We start from the raw sequence: 26,444 nt of genomic DNA on the forward strand, positions 1-26,444 counted from the left end.
GTGGGGTCCCGTCCAGTGAGGTAGGAACTTCTTTGACAGGCGATGGGGAGCGTTCTGCCTTGGCTGGGCGAAGCTGTAGTACCACACTTTGTCTCCGACGTTGAGATCATGGTGAGAGGCCTTTTGGTCGTAGTAGGCTTTACGACCTGCCACGCTTCTTTGGAGTTGCTGTTGCGCGAAGGTGAACTGAGGTGATAGGGCAATGTGGGAGGAGGCGGGGGTATGCACGCCTGTGGCGTGTTGGCGGCGGGTTATGGCTGCCACTGATGGGTTGGGTGGGAGGGTATGAAATGTGCAGGACTCTCCGTGTAGTGCACCTGCTTTGGCGAGGGCATCGGTTTGGTCATTGAAGTCTTTGTCTTGTCCTGGTTGACGCGAATGACCTCGAACCTTTTTCCAATAAACGATAATGTCATGTTCAGTGACAATGGCATCACCTGCTTGGAAGAGTTCCTGGTGCTTGACAGGCTTGTTGTTAGCTGTCTTGAATCCATAATGTTTCCATCCAGCTAAATGTTGTGATGTTGTGGGATGCAGCCATTTATAGGGTGATTAGGATGGCCGCTATTTCTGCATATTGCGATGAGCGAGGGCCTTAGTTTAATTGTTGTGGTGGGCAAGGGTCATTGTTGAGCCAGACCACACCCGCTCCAGCTTTTAAATTGCCTTTGTGATTGTAGCAGCAGCCATCGACATATGCTGTGGGCATCCCTTCACACACATTCTCCTCAAAGTACCTGTGATTTGTCAGTTGTGGTGGTTCTTTAGGTTCCGCTGAGTTGTACAGCGTGTCCTTTGAACAATTTTGGCAGGCTGCTAGCCCATTACCAAGTGAGGATTTGTAGTTTTGGGCATATCTTGCCTCGACATCCCGTCCTTGGAGTGTCATTAAAGGATTAGTTCACTTTTAAAAAAACTTTTGCTGATAATTTACTCACCCCCATGTCATCCAAGATGTCCATGTCTTTCTTTCTTCAGTCGAAAAGAAATTAAGGTTTTTGATGAAAACATGTCTCCATATAATGGACTTCATTGGGACCCAAACGGTTCAAGGTCCAAATGACAGTTTCAGTGCAGCTTCAAAGGGCTTTAAACGATACCAGACGATGAATAAGGGTCTTATCTAGCGAAACGATCGGCCATTTAAAAAATAAATAAAAAAGTTTACGTTTTATAAGCACAAATGCCCGCCTTGCTCTGTTCTGTGATGCGCGTTCGTGACGTCACGTAATACGCAATTACGTGGAAAAGGTCACGGTTGAGGTAGGCGGAAGTAATCTTGTACTGGGTTTGTCGGGATGCGCACGGTGTGGATATCGATCAGGCCACAATCCAGGGAATCCTTTGAGAAAGAGTCCTTGTATTTGTGCAGAACCTCTTTGAGTCCTCGGCAATCCACTTCATTATGGAGGGCATCCGCCTCACTCGGATCTGTTGGATTTGTGCGTTGAACCCGGCGTAGGGTTCCTCCGCAGTTAAGTCATTTGAGGGGCTTTGGGCCCTGGTGGTCACCTGTGTAAGTGATTCTGTCACAGGCTGTGTTGAGACAGCGTAGACAGCGAGATGAGTGTCATCTGTTAGTTCTGAATGACTGACGCTTTCTCTGGACACTGGCAGAATGGAAGTGATGGCAATGAATTCATGGGGTTTTGTGAATGTTATGGTGTCGTCGTATTCGTCTGACATTAGCTGGGCTGGTATGGGGCCTATGACAGGTACCGTTAATTCAAAGTCGTGGAATGCCTGGTTGATGAGCCATCCCAGGTGACTGGCTTTGGGAACGTGGATGTCTTGGGCCGTACAGTTGTTGAACAACACATACACAGCACGAGATGACACTTCATTGAGAGGTTTGGCTTCCAGGGTCAGTCCAAGTTTTAGGCAGGTCCTGGAAGGTTGGAAGAAGCCTAGCTTACTGTTGAGATTCTGGCCAGGTTGCATGTTGAGACGGACACTGACACTCTTGCTGTAGGCAGGTATTGCGGCTTCTTGCTCAGTGATCATAGCGCATGCGTCTGGCATTGTTTGACCAGATTGAAGGTTCTTCAGGTTGACTGAAGTTGTCAGTTGGTGTGACAGAGGAGCTCATATGATGTCGTTCACAGTATCAATGCAAGCATTGAGCCGGACCATGATATCCACTCCAATGCAGATGTTATGAGGCAGGTCTGGGACAATGAGGAAGTAGTGACTCAGTATGTCTGTTGTTCCATCGTATGTCCACAGCGCAGATGATTTTGGAGGTGGCCATGGTTGTCGACCATGGACTGAGAGGGAAGTGGCTGTGCTTAGCGACATGTGGTAGACTCTGATGTTTTTGCTTCAATGTTCTGAATAGCTTCAGGCTGATGGCTGAATTCTCTGCCCACAGGGCTAGTGCCGCATCGGACACTGATGTGCCTTGGACATCTATCGCAGTCATGATTCGAAGGGGGCCTGCATTTGATTCGGGCTCCTTCAGTGAGCAGAGGAGAGGATCCTGGTCTTGGCTGCTTGTGCTTGATCCAGGTACAGGCTTTGATACTGCATCACCAGTCAGTGAATTAGGGGCGGTGTCTGTGACTTGACACTGTGACTCGTTGGAGTCTACTGACTGGCAGGGCAGAGGTTCGCGGACTTATGTCCACCTCTTTAGGTGCTTGAAGTCTATTAGAGGTTCGAAGCGATTAAGCAGATCTTTCCCAATGAGGAGTGGATACGTTTTGAGTGGTGGGACGTATACTGGATGGACGAGATCCATTGATCCCACCGTTAGGTGGATTGAGGCCACATGTTTTAGTTGTAGGCCCATGTGGGAATATGCTTGGAGGTTCAGTTCACACCTTTGGAGTTTGAGGGTTCTGTTGGTCCTCTTCGTTCTTTCTTGGACTTCCTTGAGGAGTTCGGCAAACATTAGAGTAATGTCGGCTCCTGTATCGAGAAGGGCTTCGACTCTGATGTGTCGTTCGATGATGATGGAGAGGTAAAACTTTCTTGCTATACCTTTCTCAATGAGATCGCCTAGAAGTTGAGGGACTGGAGTTTGGGAGGAAATGGTCAGATGTCAGGACTGAGGTGGTGTTTTTCGGAGGAGTGGCAGACGACCAAGACAGCACTTTCAGGAACTTAAGGGATTTCGTCAGCAGGTGTTTGTTGGACGCTGCTGTGATCTGGAGCATCGGGTGTTGAGTTAGTGTCTAACTCTGTTGCTGGGATTTCAGGTGGGGTTTCGTGTCTACCTGAAGTTAGGGTGGTTGCAGTTCTCTGAGAGTCAGGTGAAGGAGTGCTGTTCGCTGTGGCTGGTTTGGTCAGCTGGTCGCTGCCTTCTCGTCTGGCGGCTAGTCAGGCTGAATCTGGTTTCTCTTTCTCTTCCCACTTCCGATCCTCCTCTTTCAGTTGGAAGAATTCTTGTGAATTCTTGTGAAAGAATCAGCTCTTGTGAGTCGAAACCCGCTGGTGTCTTTTGTTCTTGCGTGGATTCAGTTTGAGCTCAGTCAGCTTGGAATCTTTGTGAATTCTTTCATCGATTCCTTGGGCTGGTCGCTCCAGAGTGAGTTTGTCATTTTCCCTTGGCGTTTACATTGGATTCCCATGAGTTTTGTCCTCTTGAGTTTCCAAATGAGCTTGGCTGGTTCCACGATCTCTCCCAGTGAGTCTCATGAGGCCTTGACTCCATGTCTTCTCCCAGTGCCGTCCAGGTGAGCGTTGACGTCCACGTGGTCCATCCCAGCGGTCGTACCTCTGTTTAGATGGGGTACCAGCGTGTGAGTCTCATTCTTTGTTGGACGGGGGTGCAGTCCATTCTCTAGGTGGCGGCTTGGCATTGTCTTGGCGTTGGGTGCCCTCTAGACCCAGCCCTTGACTTTGAGTGTTGAAGTCAAGAACTGCCGGGGTTTTGGCTCTTTTCTGAGGCCATCTTTTGTTTGCCCTAGGCTTTCTGCGCCAAGTCTCGCAACTGCTGAGCATTCATTGTCCGTGGGCATGCGAGAACACCAAGATGGTGACTTACTGAGGGATGGAGGTTTCTTAGGAAGAGAGTTCAGTTCGTCCTCCATGTCAGGTTTGTTGCAAGTTCCAAAGATGGAAATCAATATCTTGGAGATAAACTTGGACATTTTGGCTATTTGGCACACTCGGGGTGAATTTGCCAGTGTTCCTGGCGGGCTTGTCGAGGTCTCTTAGGTCCAAGCCGTGCGACGATTTGTGTCTGGCTGCAGCAGGTTCTTTTGGCTTTGTCGTTAAAGTTCTTCAGAGGCAGTTGGTGAATGTTTCAACACCACCCCTCCATCTTTTGCTCACGTGTCAGTCCAGGAACAGGTGACCCGGTCCTGCTCGGCAGGAGTGAAGTCAGGGCGCGTCGTGTCCTCGACGGCTCACGGCGCAGTTCGTAGGCGTGCTTGAGTTCCTCTTGGAAACTATCAGATTCCTCTTTGATGTAGTCGAGCTGTCGTGTTAGGCGGCTGATCTCATTTCTTGACTCATCCAGGTGAGCTTCAAGGGCTTTGATTCTGCTGTTCTTGTCCCAGAAGTCAGCCTTTGCTTTCTCCAGTAGCTTTTCCGCATACTGTAGCTTTTTGGAGCGATCAGCGTAGTCTGCCTTGACTTGTTCCATTTCTGCTGGAGCTGTGCCGCGTGCTTGTCGCTCAACTTGAGAGTGGCGATGAGTGTGTGGCTTAAGGAGCTGGTGATCTTGGCTAATTCTTTGTGAGTGTAACTTTGACTTGGGTCTTGTGCCATGAGGTTTGTTATGTTGTCATCCAGCTGGTCCTGTGTCTGATGTTTGAGTGTTTCAGCAGCCATGTTTCCAGATCCTCCCAGTGACCGACATGTTCTGTTGTGCGAGACATGTTCTGACGGGATGAGGGAGATCTCAACCTGAAACAAACTAAATGAAACAAATCAAACAAACAGGGGTGTAGATATGCAATGTAAAGTGTGTGCTAGTGTTGACTGTGCAAAACAGGTGAGTGTGGTTCTCTGCGACTTTGATCCTCTGGGGGCGTGCTTCTAATTTGTAGCCTCTGTGGGGAAAATTGAGCATATTCACATGTAGCACAGCTAGAGAACAGAGAAAGAAAAGAAGAACACCAACAGAGCAAGGAACAGGGTAATAATTGGATGCTTCACCTTTCTCTGTAAAGGAAAGCCCTTTTTTTTTCAAGGGCGAAGATTAGGCTTATGCCAAAGTGAGGGAGAGGGACAAGAACAAAATATCTCTTTCTGATAGCAGATTTTCCTCTTCTCTTCGCTTTTTTTTTTTTTTTTTGTTAAGTCTGATTTTCGAAGGTTGCTTCTGGTCAGAGGATTGTAAATGGGGATTTAAATTTTTTTTTGTAAGCCTGTGATTGCTATTAATTTTCTCCGGGGTGAAGGGAAACAATAGCAATGACAGTACTAGTCCCTTAATGGCAAGATTAACACAACAACGCTAGTTAGAGTGTCTGTTGTGCGTGCTTAAAATTTTGCCGACACCTACCTTCACGTTGACCTGCTTTAGCCTGGCGGGGTAGGATTTCACAAGAGAGGAAGGTAAATGGAAAACAGTTTTGAAATGTCGATCCCAAGTTTTACAAATACCTGTTCAACTGCTAAAGTTATCTGCTTATGATCTTCCTATAGGCAAAATCCCAGCACACAGTAGCGGTAGTCAAATTAGAAGATAGCAGCAGGGAGAAAAGAGAAGAAGGAAAGTGAGGGTTTGCTCCCAAGGTTAGGACTAGTAACAAGGATGGCAGCGTGGTGGCGCTGTTGAGTTAATACACTTAGGGGTTTGGTTTTGCTGTTTTCGTAGGATAACACACACTGGCCTAAGTATTGAGAAAACCCTTAATTTTATTTTGGGGTTTTGCTAATTAGAAGGTTAAGTTCTTATACTCTAGGCTTGGTGAGGAATTTAAATTGGTCCAGTGGAGTCCAGCAGCAAGGCCCACCGCCCGAGCACACCAGGTGAGCTCCTGTAAGGGTCTTGCCGAACACTCCGTCCCCGTCGTATTGCCGTGAGCCCCTCAAACAGCTATGGCTTTTGGCACAACCGGGCCGGGACTCGGGTGAGGCATGTCACCGACTGCTGGCCTGAAGAGGGGCGGAGCTAAATCTCTGGAAATATCCGTCAGCGCGGACCCTGAGTCCAACGTACCTCAGTCAATAGCTAGCCGGGGTGGTATATCCGCACCTTCGCCCAGTCAGCCAGGCACTCCTCCTCCAATAACCGATTGCCATCACTTTGCAACACTAGGACAGAGGTATTCGGTTTTCCCCTCCAGCCCGCACCAGACTACGTCGGAACGAGTGACTCCGCTTGCTGTGACCCACACTGGAGGCAATGCCACTTCATCAACCAAGCACTGGGGGGGAGCGCTATCTACTATCAGGCCTAAGCAAAAGGAACCTATAAAGATTTAACTGAGTTAATTAAGTACTGAAGGAGAGAAAATAAGGCCTAACAGGTGGATCCAACTCGATTGCGAATTGAATTAAAAATTTTAAATTAGAAATTGTGGTTTCTAATTAAAATCTAATGATGTTATTGACAATTAAGGATTAAAATCTTATTGATGTTTGTCATTAAAATTATAAGTGCAATTACCATTGCATTATTCAGCCAATAGTGTTGCCGTATGGAAACAGGAACTGTAATTAATTATTAAATTGAATTAGAATTTTTTTGTGTAGAAGTTTCCACGCTCCTAAAGTTTGCCTTAAAAATATCTTCAAAGTTGAACTGCTTTTTGAGTTTCCTTTCAAATAAATGTTGCTGCATGTAAAAAAAAAAAAAAAGTAGGGCTACTTTAAAGTGTTATGGTGGCCAGATACATTTTGACCACACCACATGTTCATCACTATTAAGGGGTAATCAATGGTCAAAGGAGCATTCATCTATTTATGTATGTACTATGTATGCATGTATTTATGTTTCAAAAATATTTCACCTTGAATTCAAATATGAATGGGTAGTAAACAGAACTAGCCAATTCTACTCCATCACAGGAGATCTGCTTCAAACCTGAAACAAACATATGCAAATACTATAGACCTGTTGAAATTATACTGCTTTTAATTTTTTATATATTTACATCATGTAAGAGTGGATGCAGTCATTTTAAACATGAATGTGCAAGACATCTGCTGTCAGCCGCTTGCAATCATTTCAGCTGTGCAAAAATATTAATTATTGCTGCTTGATGTTATTGAAATCATAATCACACTACTTTGTAACTGAGACAGTTTACTGCAATTTGTTAAGCCGATTGAATGCCAGGCAAGCAGTACTGCGTCAGAGATAATTAAATGGACAGAGAAGCATTCTATCTTATGTCTCTCTTGAAAGGTTTTAAACATTTAATAAGACAAATCAAATAATAGAAAAAATTGTATTGTACAGTATCTCTGTTGATGTTTTTCTTGATTTCTGATAGATAGGCAAAACAGCTGATTTTACTACTCTAATTTTGTGCTAATTACTTTGCACAATCAATATTGCATTGCAAATTCAGAAGATTATCTGAAATATGACCGAGTTTTGTTGTCCAGCAAGAACAAGGAGCGACTGTATTTAACAAATAGTGTTTGTTTTATTATTTATTAGAATTTGTAACATGTTTTGAAGTTATTATCCATGCCTTTCTGAGTAAGGTATTCGGCTTTGGGCACATCCCTGATATCATTTGTGGCATGTAATTTTAAGAGAAACATCTGCGTAAATGATGAATGTGTTTGTTTGACTCACAGAAAGGAAATACAGCTCTCCACATCGCTTCACTAGCAGGACAAGGAGAGGTTGTAAAGATCCTGGTCAAGAGGGGAGCAGATATTAATGCACAATCTCAGGTAGGAACAAGTTTGACATTTATGCCAGCAAAAGTTCAAGGAAAATGAAAAAATAAATAAATACAATAAAAACCATTAAAATCTATACTCCTATAGAATGGATTCACTCCCCTGTACATGGCTTCTCAAGAAAACCATTTAGATGTGGTGCGCTATCTTTTGGAGAATGGTGGAAACCAGAGCGCCGCAACAGAGGTAAAAAGTTCAAGGGCTTCTAAAATTGTTTATAGAATAATGAACTTGTTGAAAAACAACAACTAATCTTAAAGATTTTTTGCTTATGTCAAAATGCTGTAACAAATACTAAATCCTAACCCTAAACTACACCATAAACTTATCCTTAAAGTATACCCAGAAAGCATCCAAATAGTGTTGTGTCAGGATTATTGGCATAATGCAAGGTTAAGTGCAATATTTGAAATATTTGTTTTTCTCTTTTTGCAGGATGGCTTCACACCCTTAGCTATCGCGCTGCAACAAGGCCATAATCAGGTGGTGTCCATCCTTTTAGAGAATGACACAAAGGGCAAAGTACGTCTGCCTGCCTTGCACATTGCAGCCCGCAAGGACGACACGAAATCTGCTGCCCTGCTGCTCCAAAATGACCACAATGCCGATGTACAGTCTAAGGTAACTATGGGCGGAACATAGAGCTATGGATGTTCAAGGATGGAAGGAAATGTAAGGAAATATATATTGAAATCCAAATTAAAATATGGCTTCCAATATAAAAAAAAAGGTTTATTGGTATGATGAATAATGTCATTAAGAATAATAATAGTGGTTGTGGCCTTGGTGGGATTTACCAATCTCTGCATTAAGGTTGGGACCTAAGATTTGTTCTGGTAACGGTTCTTATACATCTTCATTCATTTTCACGTTTTAGGAGACTTGTGCTTGCAGTCTAAATGGGATATTATTTTGGATATAGACTGGGTACTGTGAAATAATACAAAGACAACTACATCTATCCACACATCTATTATTGTTCTTTCTGGGTGCATGCTAGCATTGTAAAAAAAAAAAAAAAATTAAACCTTCTAAACTTTAAAAGTTTAAAGGTATTTCCTCCGTTGACTTCCATTTGAACAGAACTGCCAGGATTCTGCTGCATACACATTTTTAGCAAACTCAGCAGCTTCCCATGGAAGAGGGGCTGCCAAAAAAATTGTGATCTTTGACGTGTGCAAAGGCATTTGACCAATCTCTCAGCTGAATTATAAAAAAAAATACACAAACTTAAAAGCTGCATGTTTCGATGGGGGTTGTGGGGTCTGTAATTTTGCATGTTTTGCATGTGACTACAATTGTAGTTTGAATCAGACTAATGACTTGTTCAGTGATTGAATTGGTAGTTACACATTCAGAACAGTTTTGTCGTAATACCTGGTATTTTAATTAAAATATCTGATGTTAAAAAGTAGTAGTTTAGGTATATTGTTAGCACCAGTTGAAACAAATCATCAGATTCATTTCATACGTTTACACCCCTACTCTGCATGTCGCTACTAACAGACCGTTACAGATTCAGCATCTTGTAAAACTGTTTTGTTTATGGTTGTGTTTGTATGGGACTGGTTTCAGGATGATTTTAGTGTCTTCCATTATTGTGCCAGATGAAATCTTTTGTCCGTGTTTGTCTCTCTGCGTTTCTCTGTTTTTCTCTCCAGTATAAATGTGCCTGCATCCTGTGTTTCCATCCCGACGCTATCCGGGTTTCAATGTTTTATCTACTTATCCATTACTCTATTTTATTAGTCGTAAAAACATTCACTACTTAGTGTATACCTTAACTGACTGTAAATATGAAGAAACAGCATGCACTTAAAAAATGAATGTGCACAGACACGCAGCCTACATTTGTGTGAAAGTGTGCATGCATGTCTGTTGTGTGCGGTGTTTGTGTTCGAGACTGAATGTTTTCTGTTTTTTTGGGAAATGCTAATAGAGGTATTTATTTTTCTTTCAAAAATGGCCAATGATTTATACTATAAGTGTTGTTTTAATTTTATTTCAAAGAGAAACATGCAACATTCAGAATGTTTCTGATGAGGAAAAATGTGCCAGTTTAATTTTAGTTTCAGTTTCAAACCAAAATAGTTGTTAAGTGATTCATTTAAAAATAATTTTAGACATTTGTTGGCTTAAATGCCATATGAAATGTTAAAATTTATGTATTACTGTTGTCAACTTTTGAGGCACATAAGCTAGTTTTACAATATTTCATACAGATTCCAGTAAATATAGAACATCAAATTACTGAATGTTTAATCATAAGATAGTTAAATGTGTGATTTTTTGCTAGTAGTCCTGTCTTTTGATAGCTATTGACATGCAGCATTACACATAAGCAAATTCTTGAGCCAAGACCACCATAAAACCAGAGTATTTACAAGATTATGTATTACAAGGGTTCATTTATTTTGCAACTGAAAGCGATAATAGGAGGTATAACTGAAATAATGTGATTTGAGTGGTCACGTGACCTCATACTGTTCGTCATCTCATGTGAGCTGGTATACCTTTAAGGATGGGTTACTAGTGGCAGGCTGGGTAATAAATATGGTCCCTCAGAGAAAAATGAAGACCTCTTGCTTCTCTGCCACAATTTGCATGCAGCTGCTATCAACCCCAAATGTGTTTGAGTGAAATATAACAAGCCTATTTCCTTCCCTGTTTTTGCTGCAACAGATGATGGTCAATAGGACAACTGAGGTAGAGATATTTATCTAGTTCCTCATTTTTTGGAAAATAAAAACTATTGATTTATTGCATTCATTTTTGGTCCTCTTTTGGCATGTAGAATTGAGCTTTTTGTTTGTTAACTTAGCATTTTTAGTTCTTTTGAACCTTTGCATGGCTGGTTAGTCTCATTCACAGCATCATCCAAACCCCTTTGCATATGTCACGTCGGAAATTTCAGTTTTATTTGTAAAATGTATTGATTGAGAATGTTATATGTCATATCTAGTGCCATGATTATAATCAGAGATAGGCTGAAAAGTCAATGCAGACAGTGTCTGTCCTCCTAACATCTATAACTCTCCAAATCATAAATTAATATTTCAACCTTTACTTACAGTCAGTTTTAAGCTGCAAGGGCACTTTAACATAACAACTGTTTATGCAAGAGTACTGCATAAATATGTAATATTAAAAAATATTATTATTATTATTATTCACATACATTGTCTTAATGTTTTATTATCAATTTAGCAGTCTTTTTAAATTCATTAGTTTCTAATAAATTTATAAAAAATATTAAGATATTCAGACAAGTGCACAACACTGTCTTATATTGGCTTTGCTTGCTGCCTTTACTGAAATATACAGAAGCCTAGGGAAACCAGTCACATGGCTTTAATAAAAGGAACATTTATTTCATTACTCTTACCTAAAGGTCAAATAGACCCCAGTGGCATGAATTTGCCTTTCAACAACAATTGCTTGACTTCCAGCACGCCTTAGTGTGATTGCATATAGGCTGTGCTAAGAGGGATTAATCATTCTTTTTCAACATCCATACATCCACCAGAAATAGAGTTTGAATGTTTACAGGCATATAAATTATTAAACTGTTGATGTGTTATCATTTATGATATTTTGATATGATTATGCATTTTATTGATATTATTATTATTATTATTATTATTGATGAAATTATTATTATGTGATACATAGCTGCATGTATGAATGCTAACAGCACAATGCAATATTACGTTACAAAAGTATATTCAGAATGAAGGTTTTGTAGTTAGTGGTCTATATAATGATGTACTTCGAAATGATCAGATTTCTTTCATCTTTGCAGGCAATTTGCTGTTTGCAAAGTTTTTATTAGGATTTAATGTAATTATCCACTGCACAGCATGCTGCATCACATATTTGATTTTGCACCAGCTTTGAACGTGTTTCACACAGTCAATATATTCTTCACACTTTTGTAAATGATGTTTTCACATTAAATCGGACCGTGACTTTCAGAATGGGAAGGTAAGGCAAGAATTTCTCACATTCAAACTCCTCTACAATCTTTATCTTCTTATAGTCCAGACATGATTTTATTCCTGATATTATCTGCATACTGCACTTTTGTTTTTTGATACTTTTATGGTTTTTTTTGTTTGTTTTATTCTTTGATTATGTTCCCCTTGTTTTCTGTATGTCATCTGAAATGTCTTTTGTTATGTTCTATTAACAGCTTCTTGTTATTTTAAGTTGATTTATCTGTAATTTTAGTATCTTTTTTTTGTTTGCATGCCTTTCTCTAGGAGTTTGACCTCTCTTAAAGTTTATATGTTTATATTTATGTATGTGTTAGTTGTCAAAATTCAAATTTAAGGTTTCTTTTCAGACTTCTTCACATGGGACCAAAGGTGCCTTTGAGGCAACAATGAGCTCAATCCGTTTTCATAATTGTCCATTTTGTACTTTTATGTGATACCGCATTTGATTGCTGCATGCTAATGTAGTCTATTAAAACAAGATAAAGTCAGGGTTTCAGTTTTTGGCTGGGGTTGAAGATGCCACTAATTGCAGATCTGAAACCAGCTTTTTAATTGTAAGTTAACATGGTTGTATAGGCGAGGTTAGCTGTTTCCAGGTCTGCGTTTATTGACAGCTTGGCTCTAAAGCATGGTAGAAATGTTGGATTATATCTCATGTTTTTTATTTATAATTTTTTTTCTTGTGTCCTGTCCCCTTTTTTATTCTTTTTGTAGAGTGGATTCACACCCCTGCATATCGCTGCTCACTATGGGAACGTAAATGTCGCAACACTGCTCCTCAATCGAGGGGCTGCTGTGGACTTCACTGCAAGGGTGAGTGTTTACAGCTTTTACATGCATGTACATGAGCCTGACTTCCGTGAGCACTTGATTTAAACTTCCTCATAATACCACAATAAGATACAATACACAAACTAAGAATTTAAATTAATTAACATTTAAAAAGGGATAAATGTTCATTGAAAATTATTTTTGCATTTATGAACCTGATGAGAGTTGAGACCAAAGTTAACAACTATCTGAAATTATATAGTTACGAAAATTATATATATATATATATATATAAAAAAAAAAAATTCTGCATTTTTTTTGTTTGTTTTTTAATTTGTTCATTTTGTCTGTACAGAATGGGATCACGCCACTGCATGTTGCATCTAAGAGGGGAAACACTAATATGGTTCATCTGCTGTTGGACAGAGGGGCTCAGATTGATGCCAAAACAAGGGTTAGTATCAATTTGTTAGCAATTTTGTTTTGTCCATACTGTATACACATAGCTGAGATGGCTAGCATTTTATAAATCTGATATAAACCAGATGTCAGTTAGCAATAGAAAAAAGGTATGCTATGCTTAGATCTAATTTATGTTTATGTTTTGTAAAAGATGCTCTTAAAAGTGTTATCTGCTTCATATCAAACTACTTAATAAGCAGTCATTTCAAATTACCTATTGAAATGAAGAAAGTCTCTCTATTTTGGCTGCTCTTGTCTGCACCACAACAGAATTATCAGCGCATTGTTTTGGCACATTTTACACAGGATGACCTTTCTAATTGAAAATAAATAGCTAATAAAGTATAAAATAAATAATTAACATAAACCTTGTATCTGCTAAAAGCTATCTTGGGCCAAATGTTGGGAATGGATGACCAGTCTTTTGTGAGATTGTGCACACGCAGTAAGTGTCCATAGTGCACATAGTGTAAAGTGTAAGTGTCCATAGTGTAAAGTGTCCATAGTGCACATAGTGTAAAGTGTCCATAGTGTAAAGTGTCCATAGTGCACATAGAGGAGAGTGTGTTACTACAGGTGGTTTGTACAGGCCCACTCACCTGTGTGTAGCACACTTTGAATTGCACAAAAAATTAAAATTAAAAAAATTAAAAAAATTAAAGTTCCATACAGTTTTTCTTTGGTGTGGTAAGGTTTGGGGTGGGGGGTGGTCCATGTTTCAGGAGGTAGGGGTTTGCATGGGGTTTCAGAGGGGGGCGGGGTGCTTTGAGTTCAGGGCTCTCACAGCCTGGGGGAAAAAGCTGTTGAGCAGTCTGGCGGAGCGGGCTCTGATGCTCCGGTACCGTCTTCCTGATGGTAGGAGCTGGAAGAGACTGTGGGAGGGATGGGTGGAGTCCTTCACGATGCTGTTGGTTTTGCTGGAGCATCGTGTAAGGAAGATGTCCAGGATGGAGGGGAGAGGGGCATTCACACTCACACACATTCACACTCTTAATCTATAAGCAAACTAGTGTCAACAGTTCCCCTGACATACATGTCTTTGAATTGTGCAGAAAACCAGAGCACCCCAAGGAAACCCATGCAAACACAGAGAAAACATGCAAAATCAGCACAGAATGGCCTACTGGACCCTTCATTAATTGAAAGTCTCAATCCAATAAGAAGTTAGATGATCTAATAATCAGTCAGAAGTCTTTAAAGGCTGTGTTACATGCATTGTTATAATCCCATTTTAATTACATAATCCAGTTAAACTTTATAGGCTTTAATTAGCCAAAATATTAAAATGCTACAAATATAATGTGTATTTATATTCAAATACACATAGTTTTTGTTTTGCCTGAATTGTAAACTAAATATTAGGGGAATCACAATTCCTATGTGCAGTCACCAGTGATGATGAGTCACAGTAACTGTGTGTGTGTGTGTGTGTGTGTGTGTGTGTGTGTGTGTGTGTGTGTGTGCGTGCGTGCGTGTGTGTGTGTGGTCTGATTAAAGCCATGACCGGCTGTGTTCTTCTTCAGATTTTGACTGCAGTGTGGAGTCCAGCTGGTTGTGTTCTGTCCTTTTCTTCTGCAGTCTCCCTCCTGCAGTGTCTGATGTATCATCCTACACAAACACACACACACACACATGTTGGTTTTTGTGGTTTATGGGGACTTGGTTTTTATACTGAACAAACTGTGTGTGCTATGGCCCTACACCTAAACTTAGCCCTCACAGGAGACTTTGTGCATTTTTAGATTTTCAAAAAAACACCATTTAGTATGTTTTTTAAGCCTTTTGAATTACGGGGACATAGGTAGTGTCCTCATAAACCACCTTCATATTGTAATGCCTCTGTCATACCCGTGTCATTATACAAATTTGTGTCCTCATAAACCACATAAACATGCACACACACACACCTTTCACGCTCTGTTGTTACTGACTTCAGCAGTATAAAAGACACAGGAGAGAGACTGAGGTTGAGAGTGTAGGGGTTAAGGAGAATATATATAATGTCACGTATATAACGTTTTCGAGTTCCAGCGTGCTTTGTAATGAAATTACTGATGAGACCTTAAGGTGAGAGTGTCTTTGTTGCAGGATGGCCTCACGCCTTTACACTGCGCAGCAAGAAGTGGGCATGACACAGCAGTGGAGCTCTTATTGGAGAGAGGAGCCCCTATGCTGGCCAGAACCAAGGTAGCTATCGAAATGAAGACTTTTATCAAATAACATGCAATTGTTTTTGTGTAATAATATTAAATATAAAAAATAAATTGGATATAATATAAAATATAAAGATAAATTCTGGAAGTTAACTCTAATGTGTTGTTGAAGGTAAAGATAAAGGGTCAAGTTTTATGTTACTGTATGAAATTACACCCTAACACCTATATTTCTAAAGTAATGTCTGTTATAGTTTTGAAAATATCCCCCTTCCCATAAAATGACCTTTTGTATTCACTGCAACATGTACAAAGACACATAATTAAACTACCAACTCACCAAAGCTGTCAACACTGATGATGCATAGTCACTGCATGCAAGAAATCACTTGTCCACAGCAAAATAAATAAATAAAAAAGTAAGTAGGCCCACTATTGTTTTGGAGGAGAGATTGCCTCAACCAGCTGATAGAAGAAAAAATTAATCCAAGAGTAGCATCATCATTTGCTTAAAATAATTAACAGAAAGGGAAACTTTCAAGTTCGACTCGGTAGTGTGAACTCCCGCGGACGGGACGACACAAATCCGTAATTCTGCAAACAGCAGCATACTTATAACGTCAGTCAGCTCGCCTTGGCTACTTGCAATATCCCTCACTGTATTTACAATAAGACAAAATATGATATCAAACACTAATGCCTCTATTTGTTTTCATTTAAACATATCAATAGCTGCGGAAATGTACATTTACGTAGTTCAGGAACGTACATATAGGCCTACATTACAAAACAAAATATTATATCAACCAAATCCGTGTATCATTCATTCATTCATTCACTTTTTGATTTAATATTGAAAGTAGAAAAATTAAAATGAAAATTTTTCGTTTTTTTTCCGTTTCTTCGTCAGTTCTTCCGCAGTTTTCACGTGGCAGAGTAATAGTCCTCAGGTGCTGCTGCAGTTGTACAGATTCTTTTTGCATTTATTGCAACTGCATTTCATCTTTTTTCATCAAACAAACAGACTAATGAATAGCTCGACACAACTCGTACCGGAGCAGAGTTTAGACAGGGCTTTCTTCTGTGGAGATAAATTCTGACTGACAACCGGAGAACAACAGATATTACATAGCCTACTCTGGGGAAAGTTCCTGCAGTGGAAATGGGGCTATAGAGACTAATATGTGATGTGTCAATGATAAAGTTTTCTCTTTCTTTCTTTTTCAATTTACGCTTGTTGTGTCTAGAACGGTTTATCTCCACTCCACATGGCAGCCCAGGGTGACCATGTGGAGTGTGTCAAACACCTGCTGCAGCATAAGGCACCTGTTGATGATGTCACACTGGACTACCTGACAGCCCTTCATGTTTCCGCCCACTGTGGTCACTACAGAGTTACCAAACTTCTATTAGACAAGAGAGCCAACCCGAATGCTCGAGCACTGGTACATGCATTCTTCTTATTGTGGGTCTTGTTTCCTCTATAAAGCTTTTTATAATCTTACACTTTCTTGCTGGTTGTTTCTTTTTAGAATGGTTTCACTCCTCTACACATTGCCTGTAAGAAAAACAGAGTCAAAGTGATGGAGCTCTTGATCAAGTATGGAGCATTCATTCAAGCTATCACTGAGGTATGAGCAGAGAGACTAACACTCCCATATGAACAAGATGGAGGTATTTTGTCTCATTTCATATAATAATATGTATTTACAAAGTTTTAGTTATTTATTCAGTTTAGTGATTTGCCAGAATCTTCAATAAGCCTGCGTATAATCTGTGCATAGTTTATCAGAAAGCTCTGCGGTTCATAGGTTCACTCAAATGGCACTAGAGTCAGTGGCATTTATGAATTTGTGCACTGTGATAACTTTTGAGTTAAAGTGCTTCGCTCTGCTCACTTTATTTTTAAGGACGGATGGAAGATCAGAATCACTCTGTTTCTGAGGTGGCCTTCTTTTGCCTTTAAAGTACTTACTAAGGTGGTTTCATGTGCTTTGGACAAGCTAAAGCTGAACTTGCTAGATACTGATCAGCAGGAAGAGCAGTCAAAGTTGGATGAGTGCTTTCTGCCTGGTTGTAATTTGCATCCACATTCTAGATTTACATAATGAGTCATCAAGATCTTCAAAGCAGCTGTTTTCAGATAGTATCACTAATCCAGCTACTTCTGACTTTACCACCATCATGGGTTTAGTGTAGCAAGGGTATATGGATATTTCAAAGGTTATTTCCTTTCCTAGGAAATTTCACACCGTCATTGGTCCTATCTTGGAAAACAAAACCTACCTTTCCTTCTAATGGACCACATGTCTTGTAGGACCACGTCTTTCCTGATTGGCAAATCCTACATGGCTGCTGGCCATGGCGGTACTATAGGTGTACTAAGAGGACATCCTTAAGGATATTTTCAAAGGGGCTGGTCCGACCTCTGAAGCGGTCAAACAGCTCGGGTGTGCCGCTGATCTGGTGCTTTGAGTCACAAATCATATGGTTTGCACAGTCAGTCTCTCTATTGCAGGTTTGTTTGCAACAAAGGCATCTGTGGCTCAATCTCACAGAGATTACAAAGAAAGGAGAAGACCTTTTTGCTCAATCCCATTGTCAAGCGTCTCTGTCTGTGCTTTTCTGCAATGTGGTCAGTGCTGTCATCAAGAAATTCCACATGGCAAAGCAGCACTCAGCTACGTTCAAGCAGTTCATTCCTTTTCACACTTGAGAGCTTGTAATGTCTGCAGGTTGTTCTTGCAGTTTTCTCCAGTGTCATAAAGAGGAGCAGAAGAGTTTTGATATTGTCTGCCCTCTCCCTCCGAAAGGCTGGGGTGTGTGTCCAGCAACCATGCATTGGGCATTGACCTGGCTGATAAGTCTTCTCAGTCTTTGATTCAAGAAAATCATCCTTGACCTGTTGGTGAAGAAAAGGAGCACAACCCCCCGACTCCCTAGGAGTTATGCCTCTTCCCATATGCCTGCGACGTTGTATTTCCATTAAGCGGCGTCCTGATCATTCATGCTGAGCTCAAGGTCCAGTCCAAAAAATGTTATACCCCTCACAACGTGGTTAGAGATTTTGCAGGCTCTCTCCCTCCAGCACATTCTCAGGTGATCGTATCACCTCATTTAGGCTCAGACAGACACTAGGCCATTCAGAACCCTATGTCGCAGGCTTCAGTGACAGCACCTGACACCTCTCTCTGTCCATCTGCCAGCATGGAGACTTCTGCCAAATGTGTCCTAATGGGTTTTGTAGGACTGTATGCTATCCTATTTCTGTACGTTCTAATAGGAAATTTATTTTGGACTTGTATTGTGGTATATTGGAAATTTGGACAAAATCACTGCTTTATGACTGACCAAATGTTTCCAATGTGTCAGCTACTGATGCAGCTTCCCATCCCTACTCAGGGATCAAAGGTTACATATATATAACCAAGATGGTTCCCACAGAATTCAAATGCAAAGTTTTACTAACCTGTTATTTTATTTTATTAAATAATTCAATAAAGTTACTAATGTTTCAGTTTTGTTCAACATATTTTACCACATTCTGCTCAATTCCATAGACTTTTCCTGCACAGTCAGCATAGAAAAACATAGATTTAGAACACAATAGATCTGTTTTGGGTCTATTAATTTCATTGATCAATAATGTATATCAATATAATCACAATACCAGTATAAACTTAATATTCATATGTGCATGTTGTGCTTATTTGGTAGAAACAGTTAGTAGATGATGTGTGTTGATGATTTATTTGATTTAGATAATTAGGCTGATGTCATGTCATCTCTCCATCTCTCTCTCTCTTTAGTCTGGTCTCACACCAATCCATGTGGCAGCCTTCATGGGTCACCTCAACATCGTTCTTTTACTACTGCAGAATGGAGCCTCCCCTGATGTTAGCAATATAGTGAGTGAACAGTGTCTTCCATCAGTCTTCCATCATGGAACCTTAGAAGTGGTCAATGTGGAATGTTCAACAGGCACAGCATGACTCACACATAGCGCCAAATAAAACGATGCATAAATATACATTTTATTAATATCCATCAGTATACTGAATGAAATTTAAGTTTGGTGCAAAGCAAATGTCTTTTCAATTTAAGCTTATTTTTAATGCTGGCTTAAAGGCATGGTAATTAAGATGTCTGTGCCTACCTTTCAAAACAGGCTTTGTGTTGTAAGTCAATTATTTAAACCATGGAGGTTCAGCTAAGAAAAAAGATTAGAAATCTCTGGTGTAGAGAATTAAATACTCCCTCTGTATTCTGTCTAAGCGTGGAGAGACCGCTTTGCACATGGCTGCCCGTGCTGGACAGATGGAAGTTGTTCGCTGTCTTCTGAGAAATGGAGCCATGGTGGATGCAAGAGCAAGGGTAAGACAAAGGCATACTTCAACACAGCATGTGTTCACTTAATATTAATATTTATCCAATCCTTCTGTCTTATCTGAGGGCGAATACGTATTCTAACTGTTGTACACTGTCAAAATTAGTGGGTAACTAACTACTATAAGCTTTTAAGGGAGAGCAGGGTGGCCAGAGACTGATAAAATGCAGATATTTAGCCCATATATAATACAATTTAATGACAACAAATAAGACATACACCAAACTGCTGAAATTAAACTTAAGACTTTAACACAGTGTTTACTCAAATCGTGCTTATATGCACATATGTACCAATATCACACTTCTCACCCATCAGGAGGATCAGACGCCGCTTCACATTGCATCTCGTCTGGGTAAGACAGAGATTGTCCAGCTCCTGCTACAACACATGGCTCATCCAGATGCAGCAACCATTAATGGTTACACCCCACTTCATATCGCTGCACGCGAGGGACATCTGGACGTTACCTCAGTGCTGTTGGAGGCTGGTGCTTCTCACTCTTTAGCTACCAAGGTCAGTGATAGTCAGATTTTACCTCGCGGTTGGAAAAACAGTCCCTTACTTGACATACAGCAAGTGTAAAAAAAAATGAAAAAAGATTTATCTCGAAATCAGTAGTCACTGTTGGAAAGTTGTCATATGTAGAAGATGCTGGAAGCTATTATTATTTTCAAAGATTATGAACTATTATTAACTATATAGTTATGAAAATACTGCAGTTATTGTTATTGCCACTGAGTTAATATTGTGGAATTAGTCCACATTATCTCAGATTCCTCTGTATAAGGACTCACTGTCACTCTCTGCTGACAGTACTAAAAACTACATATGAATCATATAGTAAAGAGTTAACAGAACTGTTTGACAGCCAGAGCTTTTGCTTCAATTCACTGGGCCCAGGACAAAATTAAAGCTTTGGGGCCATACACTCATCTATCTCAGAACATATTTAGTCTGCCCATCTTCTTACAGAGCCCAGGGCAGCTGACTGTAATAATTTTACAATGATTTGTGGCTTACTTTAAATTTTTATATTATTAGCTTTTAATGATTTTCTGTTTAGAATATGTTTCTTCTAATTGTATTTTAGTATTGTGTATAATGTAATATACATCTAGTTAGGTTAGTATGACAAGGATCAGTTGATTTATCTGTATTTTGCATTTAAATATTTACAGAAAGGATTCACGCCTTTACATGTGGCATCAAAATATGGTAGCCTGGATGTGGCAAAACTACTTCTACAGCGGCGGGCACCCCCTGACTTTGCTGGAAAGGTAGGCACGAGCAAACTGAACTGACAATCTGTTTTTAAAACACTGTTGTAATTTTGATTGATTAAGTGCGTTTGCAGTTGTTTATTTATTTATTTGTTTTTTATTTATTTATTTTTTATTTTAATTAAGAATTTTGGAATGTTGTTTAAAATAAATACATTGAGGCTTTGTTGACTGCAAGAGTACTGGTAAGCATTGCTCCACTTACTGATAACATTTTGTTAAGAAAAAGAAACAACATTGTTTTCTTCCTTTTTTTTAAGGAACCAGGTTTTGATTTCTCTCGAGCTTGCACTCTAATATAGATGATAACTTTACTTTCAATCTTACCACGCTATAACAATCCCTGTTAACACTGCTTTTTCATCAAATATTCCATGAGTCATCAGATTTGATTTAATGCTTTTTGCAATGCTAACAGTTCTCCCTTAATCATGTTGCACTGACCATCATCCCAGCAGAATGGTCTTACTCCTCTACATGTCGCTGCTCACTATGATAACCAGAAGGTGGCGCTCCTGCTTTTGGACAAAGGAGCATCTCCCCTTGCCACAGCCAAGGTGAGAAGACGTCATCTTAAAATATAAATATAACATGCCTTTTTTTTTCTTCAAAATTTCACATTTATTTTTTTCTCTAACAAACTCTCTGTAGCTTCACCAGCCTAACTGTCCTCTGTGTCTTTTCTCCGTTCATGTAGAATGGATACACTCCCCTTCATATAGCAGCAAAAAAGAATCAAATGGAAATAGCTACCACACTCCTACAGTACGGAGCTGAGACCAACATCCAGACCAAACAGGGTGTGATGCCACTCCATCTGGCTTCCCAAGAGGGACACAGTGAGATGGCAGCTCTGCTTCTGCAAAGAGGAGCTAATGTCAATGTACCCACTAAGGTGAATGATTATGAAAATACTTCAAATCACTACAAATATCAAATACATTTAAACATTGTAAAAAAGACATTTGAGGCAAAGTTTGCAAAATTGCATTAGGCATTTTAAAAACATTGAATGATAATTAAATATGCTCTCCATCACTTTGACATATAATAGAATTAGCTATCTGGTCTTCCATACTTTGAAACATTACCACAATAAAGTAAATGACATTTGAAATAAGACAAAGATACAAAAGCAAATGAATCCAGTGGAATAATTTACATTACAGAAGAGCAAAAAAAAAAAAAAAAAAAACTAAAAGAAATAACAATGGGACAAAGCAATTCAACAATTGTGTGTTTTTGAATAGTTTTATATGTTCTGTGGTCCTGTAAAACAAAAGATCAGGTAAACCATTTTGTACCTATTAAGAGCCAATCCTCCATTTAATCTGATCCCTTAATGGATGTGTATTGTGCATGACTTTTTGTTCCCTTATAAGCCCTATATTTGTTTAAGAATAGCCAAGGCCCAGACTATTATTAAGATCTTCATTTCAGCTTTTTTTTTGTGATGATGAACTCTAGCTCTGATGTATAAAGTTCTCTGGTTTGGTTCATGTATTTATTTAGTTTTTATTTTTAATGTTTTCTCAGAGTGGACTTACATCCTTTCATCTTGCTGCCCAAGAAGACAAAGTAGTTGTTGGAGAGATTTTAGTAAAGCACGGTGCCAACCTTGACCAAAAAACCAAAGTAAGAACATTATTATTATCTCCCAAAGTAAGACATTTTTTCCATTAACTATCACCGATGCTGACAATATGATCTCTATTTCAGTTGGGATACACACCTCTTATCGTTGCCTGTCACTATGGAAATGCAAAGATGGTTAATTTTCTGTTGAAGAGTGGGGCAAGTGTCAATGCTAAAACAAAGGTATTTCTTAATCTATGAATTTTTTATATTACTATAAAGACCATTTTATATTTAAATAAATAAAAAAATGACTATATAACCACAATATAAATAGATTTTCACATAACTATTTGTGTAATTCATATTAATTAGACAAAAGATAGCAATGTGTTATAGGCATATTGTGAAATTTGTACATTTATATTCTTGTCAGAATGGTTACACTCCTCTACACCAGGCTGCACAACAAGGCAACACACACATCATTAATGTCTTACTCCAGCATGGAGCCAAGCCTAATGCCATCACTGTGGTGAGTAAATATAAACAGTCACACAAAAACGTTTTCCAATTAAACATTATTCAATAAAATTAGCCAACAATGGACCCTATAGACTTTTTAAATGCTTGTTCCCCTGAAAAGAAAAAAAAGGGTAACACTTTATAAGGTGTCTTTGTTGCACACGTTATATGTACTTACTATTATAATAACAATTAATTCTGCATAATTGCATGCAAGTAACCGTAAACCAAACCCTAATCCTAATCTTAGCCATAGCAAGTACATGTAATATTACTCAGTACTTAAATGTATTATTACACTGTAACAAGGACACCTTAAAATAAAGTGTAACCGAAAAAAATAATAATAAAAAAAAATGTTTCAAAGAAAAAAAAGCAATTGTCTAATCTCTTTGTTAAAATTATGTCCTCTACTGTGTAGAATGGAAACACCGCTCTTGCCATCGCACGTCGCCTTGGTTACATTTCTGTGGTTGACACTCTGAGAGTAGTCACAGAGGAAATTATTACTACAACAACGGTAAATTTACCCCAATAATTTCGGAATAAGAAGTTCATAAAAATGTATGCATTGTGGATTTTAACTAGATTACCGACAAGATAAAAAAAAAAACACATTTGTTTCTATGTAGACGGTGACAGAGAAACACAAGCTAAATGTGCCAGAGACCATGACAGAAGTCCTTGATGTGTCTGACGAAGAGGGTGAGTGTGACAAACAATTATTTTATTGCTTTATTATTTCAGTCAATCATTCTCTCAATCCCAGAATATTTCCTCAAACATGTTGGCAAGTCTGAAGTTTTCACTTGTAATATGACAGATTTTCAGCTGTGTGTATTCTACTGTGATTGGGTTTCTAATATGTATTAACATGGACATTCCTGCAGTTCCAAAACAGGTAGATGATGGGGCTATGTCTGATGACTATTGATTTTGAAGGTATAGAGTGACAGAGCATGGATTGGTGTGCTGTAATAGCTCAACCTTTCTAAATGATCTTGCAGGTTTTAATGATATTAATAATAGTTGTATATGCAAGAAGTGTGTATGGCATGATGGAATTAGCTGCTTTTTTATATTACTAAAAGACTGTCTAAACTTTGTGGTGGTTAATGATTTGTCATGAAATATAATGATGTGTATTATATGTATAGTTTTATTTTTGCTGTCATTTATTGGAATTGTAGTGCAGCCAGTAAGTTAATAAGCAGTCTACTAAACATTGGTTTATTTTTTTAAGTTGAAAATAACAGTTGAAAATGTGATTCTAGTTATCTCTTCTTTAAAACGGTAAAATAATTCCCAGTTGGGAGTTGTATAATATGTAAAAATTGTAAAATGAGTACATACTGACACAATTAAGGCATGGCTGGGGATTTTTTGGCATTAGATTTATAAATATCACCTTTTATAAAGTGTTTTGTTAAACTTTAGGAGTCCACTACAATATACAGCAAATGACTTTAAAGCTAAGAGACATTAAATAAAAACCACAAAACACAAATCTTTTGATTTTTAAGGGTGAAAATAAAAGTGTGGAAGTTTGAACACCTAAAGTATCTGAGAGATCTGTCAATCTAAAACTCTGACAGTTTCTTTTTCTTTTTTAATTGCTAATTATATTGCATAATATTTGTGTTTTTCCCATTGTTCCACACTCTAGGCAGCCAATATGCAACAGAAAGCCAAACTCCAATGTCTGTCTACAGTATGTCTTGCCTTTACTGTCAGCTCATTGGCTTACAGCACAGGCTAGAGACACTGCCCCCGCTGGTCATACTGTGGCAGAGCTGCTTCATTTAGCCAAACCCTTGAGTTTATTGCCCTGATTCAGTGTAGATTGCTGTCGTACCAAATCACAGAGGCTTTGCTGATATATCCAGTCTTTTGCAAATGTAAATGGAAAGAATGAAGTATGTAAAGTAAAGTTTCGGTGCATTATGTGTGTATATAATGCTTCCAGGTTTTTTTCCCCCCTCTCAAGGTCTCTTACGTTTTAAACAAGTGATTATTTTATTATTAAAAAAAATACATTTAATGTGTTTGTAGATATATGGGATTACAGTAATAACATAATCTGTTTGTCCACAGGTGATGACACCATGACAGGTGATGGTGGAGAATATTTGAGAGCAGAAGATTTGAGAGAGTTAGGAGACGACTCTCTACCTGGGCAGTACCTGGATGGCATGAACTACTTGCGCTTCAGTTTAGAAGGAGGCCAGTCAGACAGGTACGTTAGTTTTGATACTTAATGAAATATAAGTTGATAAATAGAGTTATACTTGTTTTCAAAAACCTGCTATTTTCTTATAGAGCAATTTGTCAAACATAAAATGAGCAAACTGTCATTTTTCATATTCAGTTCTCCCTTTATTGCAGAATACGTACTGTTCCTTAGTATAACTCAAACATAACAATGTATAATTTTACATGCTTAATATTTAAATGTATACATTTATTTGTAACTCACGTATTCTTCTTTCTGCTAATGCTGACATAGTCGCTTACAAAGGTATGTGAGGAACGCTGCACTGTCACGTATCAGTGATTGTTTTAAAGATGATCCACTATTTTTGTTCTAATACAGTGTATTTTTAGAACTAGCTGCTACTGGATGGATTTTTATCAGTAATGATACTACCATGATGTCTGTATTGTGTAAAGTGTTATATAAAAAAGGTAAAAGATGACAACCTATTGATTGTGTGTACTGTATGGTTTTCTTTAGTTTGGACAGGTCCTACACACCCACTCACCAAAGTTACTACCCTGCAAGACACTATGGGATGATGGAGGATATGATATACAGTAACCAGGTAAAGTTGAGGATTTTTTTCATGCATGCATTTTTTTAAACTGTAAAATAATGTTTTATATGAAGGCTTTCGTTTGTGATACCCTGTGGTGGCCTTCAAGAATTGATATGATTAATGAACAGATTAGAAAACTATAAACAGTTTTTAAAGATTCTGGCTTTTTGATTTCTGCAATTCATGTCTGTATTTGTAGATAAAGCCCCAATTTTAACAAAGATATCCATTCTAGGTGTCTTCACTTGCAAGAGAAAATGAAAAGGACTCATATAGCTGGGAAACGGAAAACTTGGACAACATAGCCCTTTCCTCAAGTCCTGCTCATTCCGGGTATGGAAAACAACTTCATGCTCTCCATCAAACACATTCTTACTCACACATGCAAATACTCTTTGTATTAATAGTCAATTAGGAATCAAAATTGACTCTGTTTACTTTTTATATGTTACTGGTCTTATTGGTATTGTCTTGGTATTAAAGGTTTTTTAAATAATAAGCGTACATTATCTGCACACATTTTTAACAACCAGAAACTTGTAGGACGGTGGCCTTGAAAATGCAAAGTTACTATGTCACTTCTCACTTACTGTAAGTTCCTCTGTTTTTCAAACTTCCTTCTCTCTTTCTGACTTTTTCTCTCTGATGGATGGTATTTT

At 38.8% G+C, this 26,444-nt stretch overlaps 1 protein-coding gene across 3 annotated transcripts in view; it reads left to right on the forward strand.

Annotated features, from left to right (window-relative positions):
* The window catches only part of LOC306871915 (uncharacterized protein), a 160,301-nt gene that overhangs the window by 81,176 nt on the left and 52,681 nt on the right, over window positions 1-26,444 (forward strand). For all 3 annotated transcript variants that reach the window (XM_079420167.1, XM_079420168.1, XM_079420169.1), the window contains exons 4-25: window positions 7,708-7,806; window positions 7,903-8,001; window positions 8,251-8,436; window positions 12,528-12,626; window positions 12,940-13,038; window positions 15,135-15,233; window positions 16,447-16,644; window positions 16,732-16,830; window positions 19,009-19,107; window positions 19,475-19,573; window positions 19,905-20,102; window positions 20,768-20,866; window positions 21,325-21,426; window positions 21,567-21,764; window positions 22,406-22,504; window positions 22,589-22,687; window positions 22,881-22,979; window positions 23,391-23,489; window positions 23,602-23,674; window positions 25,064-25,205; window positions 25,704-25,791; window positions 26,021-26,118. In XM_079420167.1, coding sequence (XP_079276293.1) covers window positions 7,708-7,806; window positions 7,903-8,001; window positions 8,251-8,436; window positions 12,528-12,626; window positions 12,940-13,038; window positions 15,135-15,233; window positions 16,447-16,644; window positions 16,732-16,830; window positions 19,009-19,107; window positions 19,475-19,573; window positions 19,905-20,102; window positions 20,768-20,866; window positions 21,325-21,426; window positions 21,567-21,764; window positions 22,406-22,504; window positions 22,589-22,687; window positions 22,881-22,979; window positions 23,391-23,489; window positions 23,602-23,674; window positions 25,064-25,205; window positions 25,704-25,791; window positions 26,021-26,118 — 2,570 coding nt within the window. The remainder of the gene's footprint in view (window positions 1-7,707; window positions 7,807-7,902; window positions 8,002-8,250; window positions 8,437-12,527; window positions 12,627-12,939; window positions 13,039-15,134; window positions 15,234-16,446; window positions 16,645-16,731; window positions 16,831-19,008; window positions 19,108-19,474; window positions 19,574-19,904; window positions 20,103-20,767; window positions 20,867-21,324; window positions 21,427-21,566; window positions 21,765-22,405; window positions 22,505-22,588; window positions 22,688-22,880; window positions 22,980-23,390; window positions 23,490-23,601; window positions 23,675-25,063; window positions 25,206-25,703; window positions 25,792-26,020; window positions 26,119-26,444) is intronic.

This window comes from Barbus barbus (assembly GCF_936440315.1).
Source record: "Barbus barbus genome assembly, chromosome: 1".
In the NCBI taxonomy this organism is placed as follows: Eukaryota; Metazoa; Chordata; class Actinopteri; order Cypriniformes; family Cyprinidae; genus Barbus; species Barbus barbus.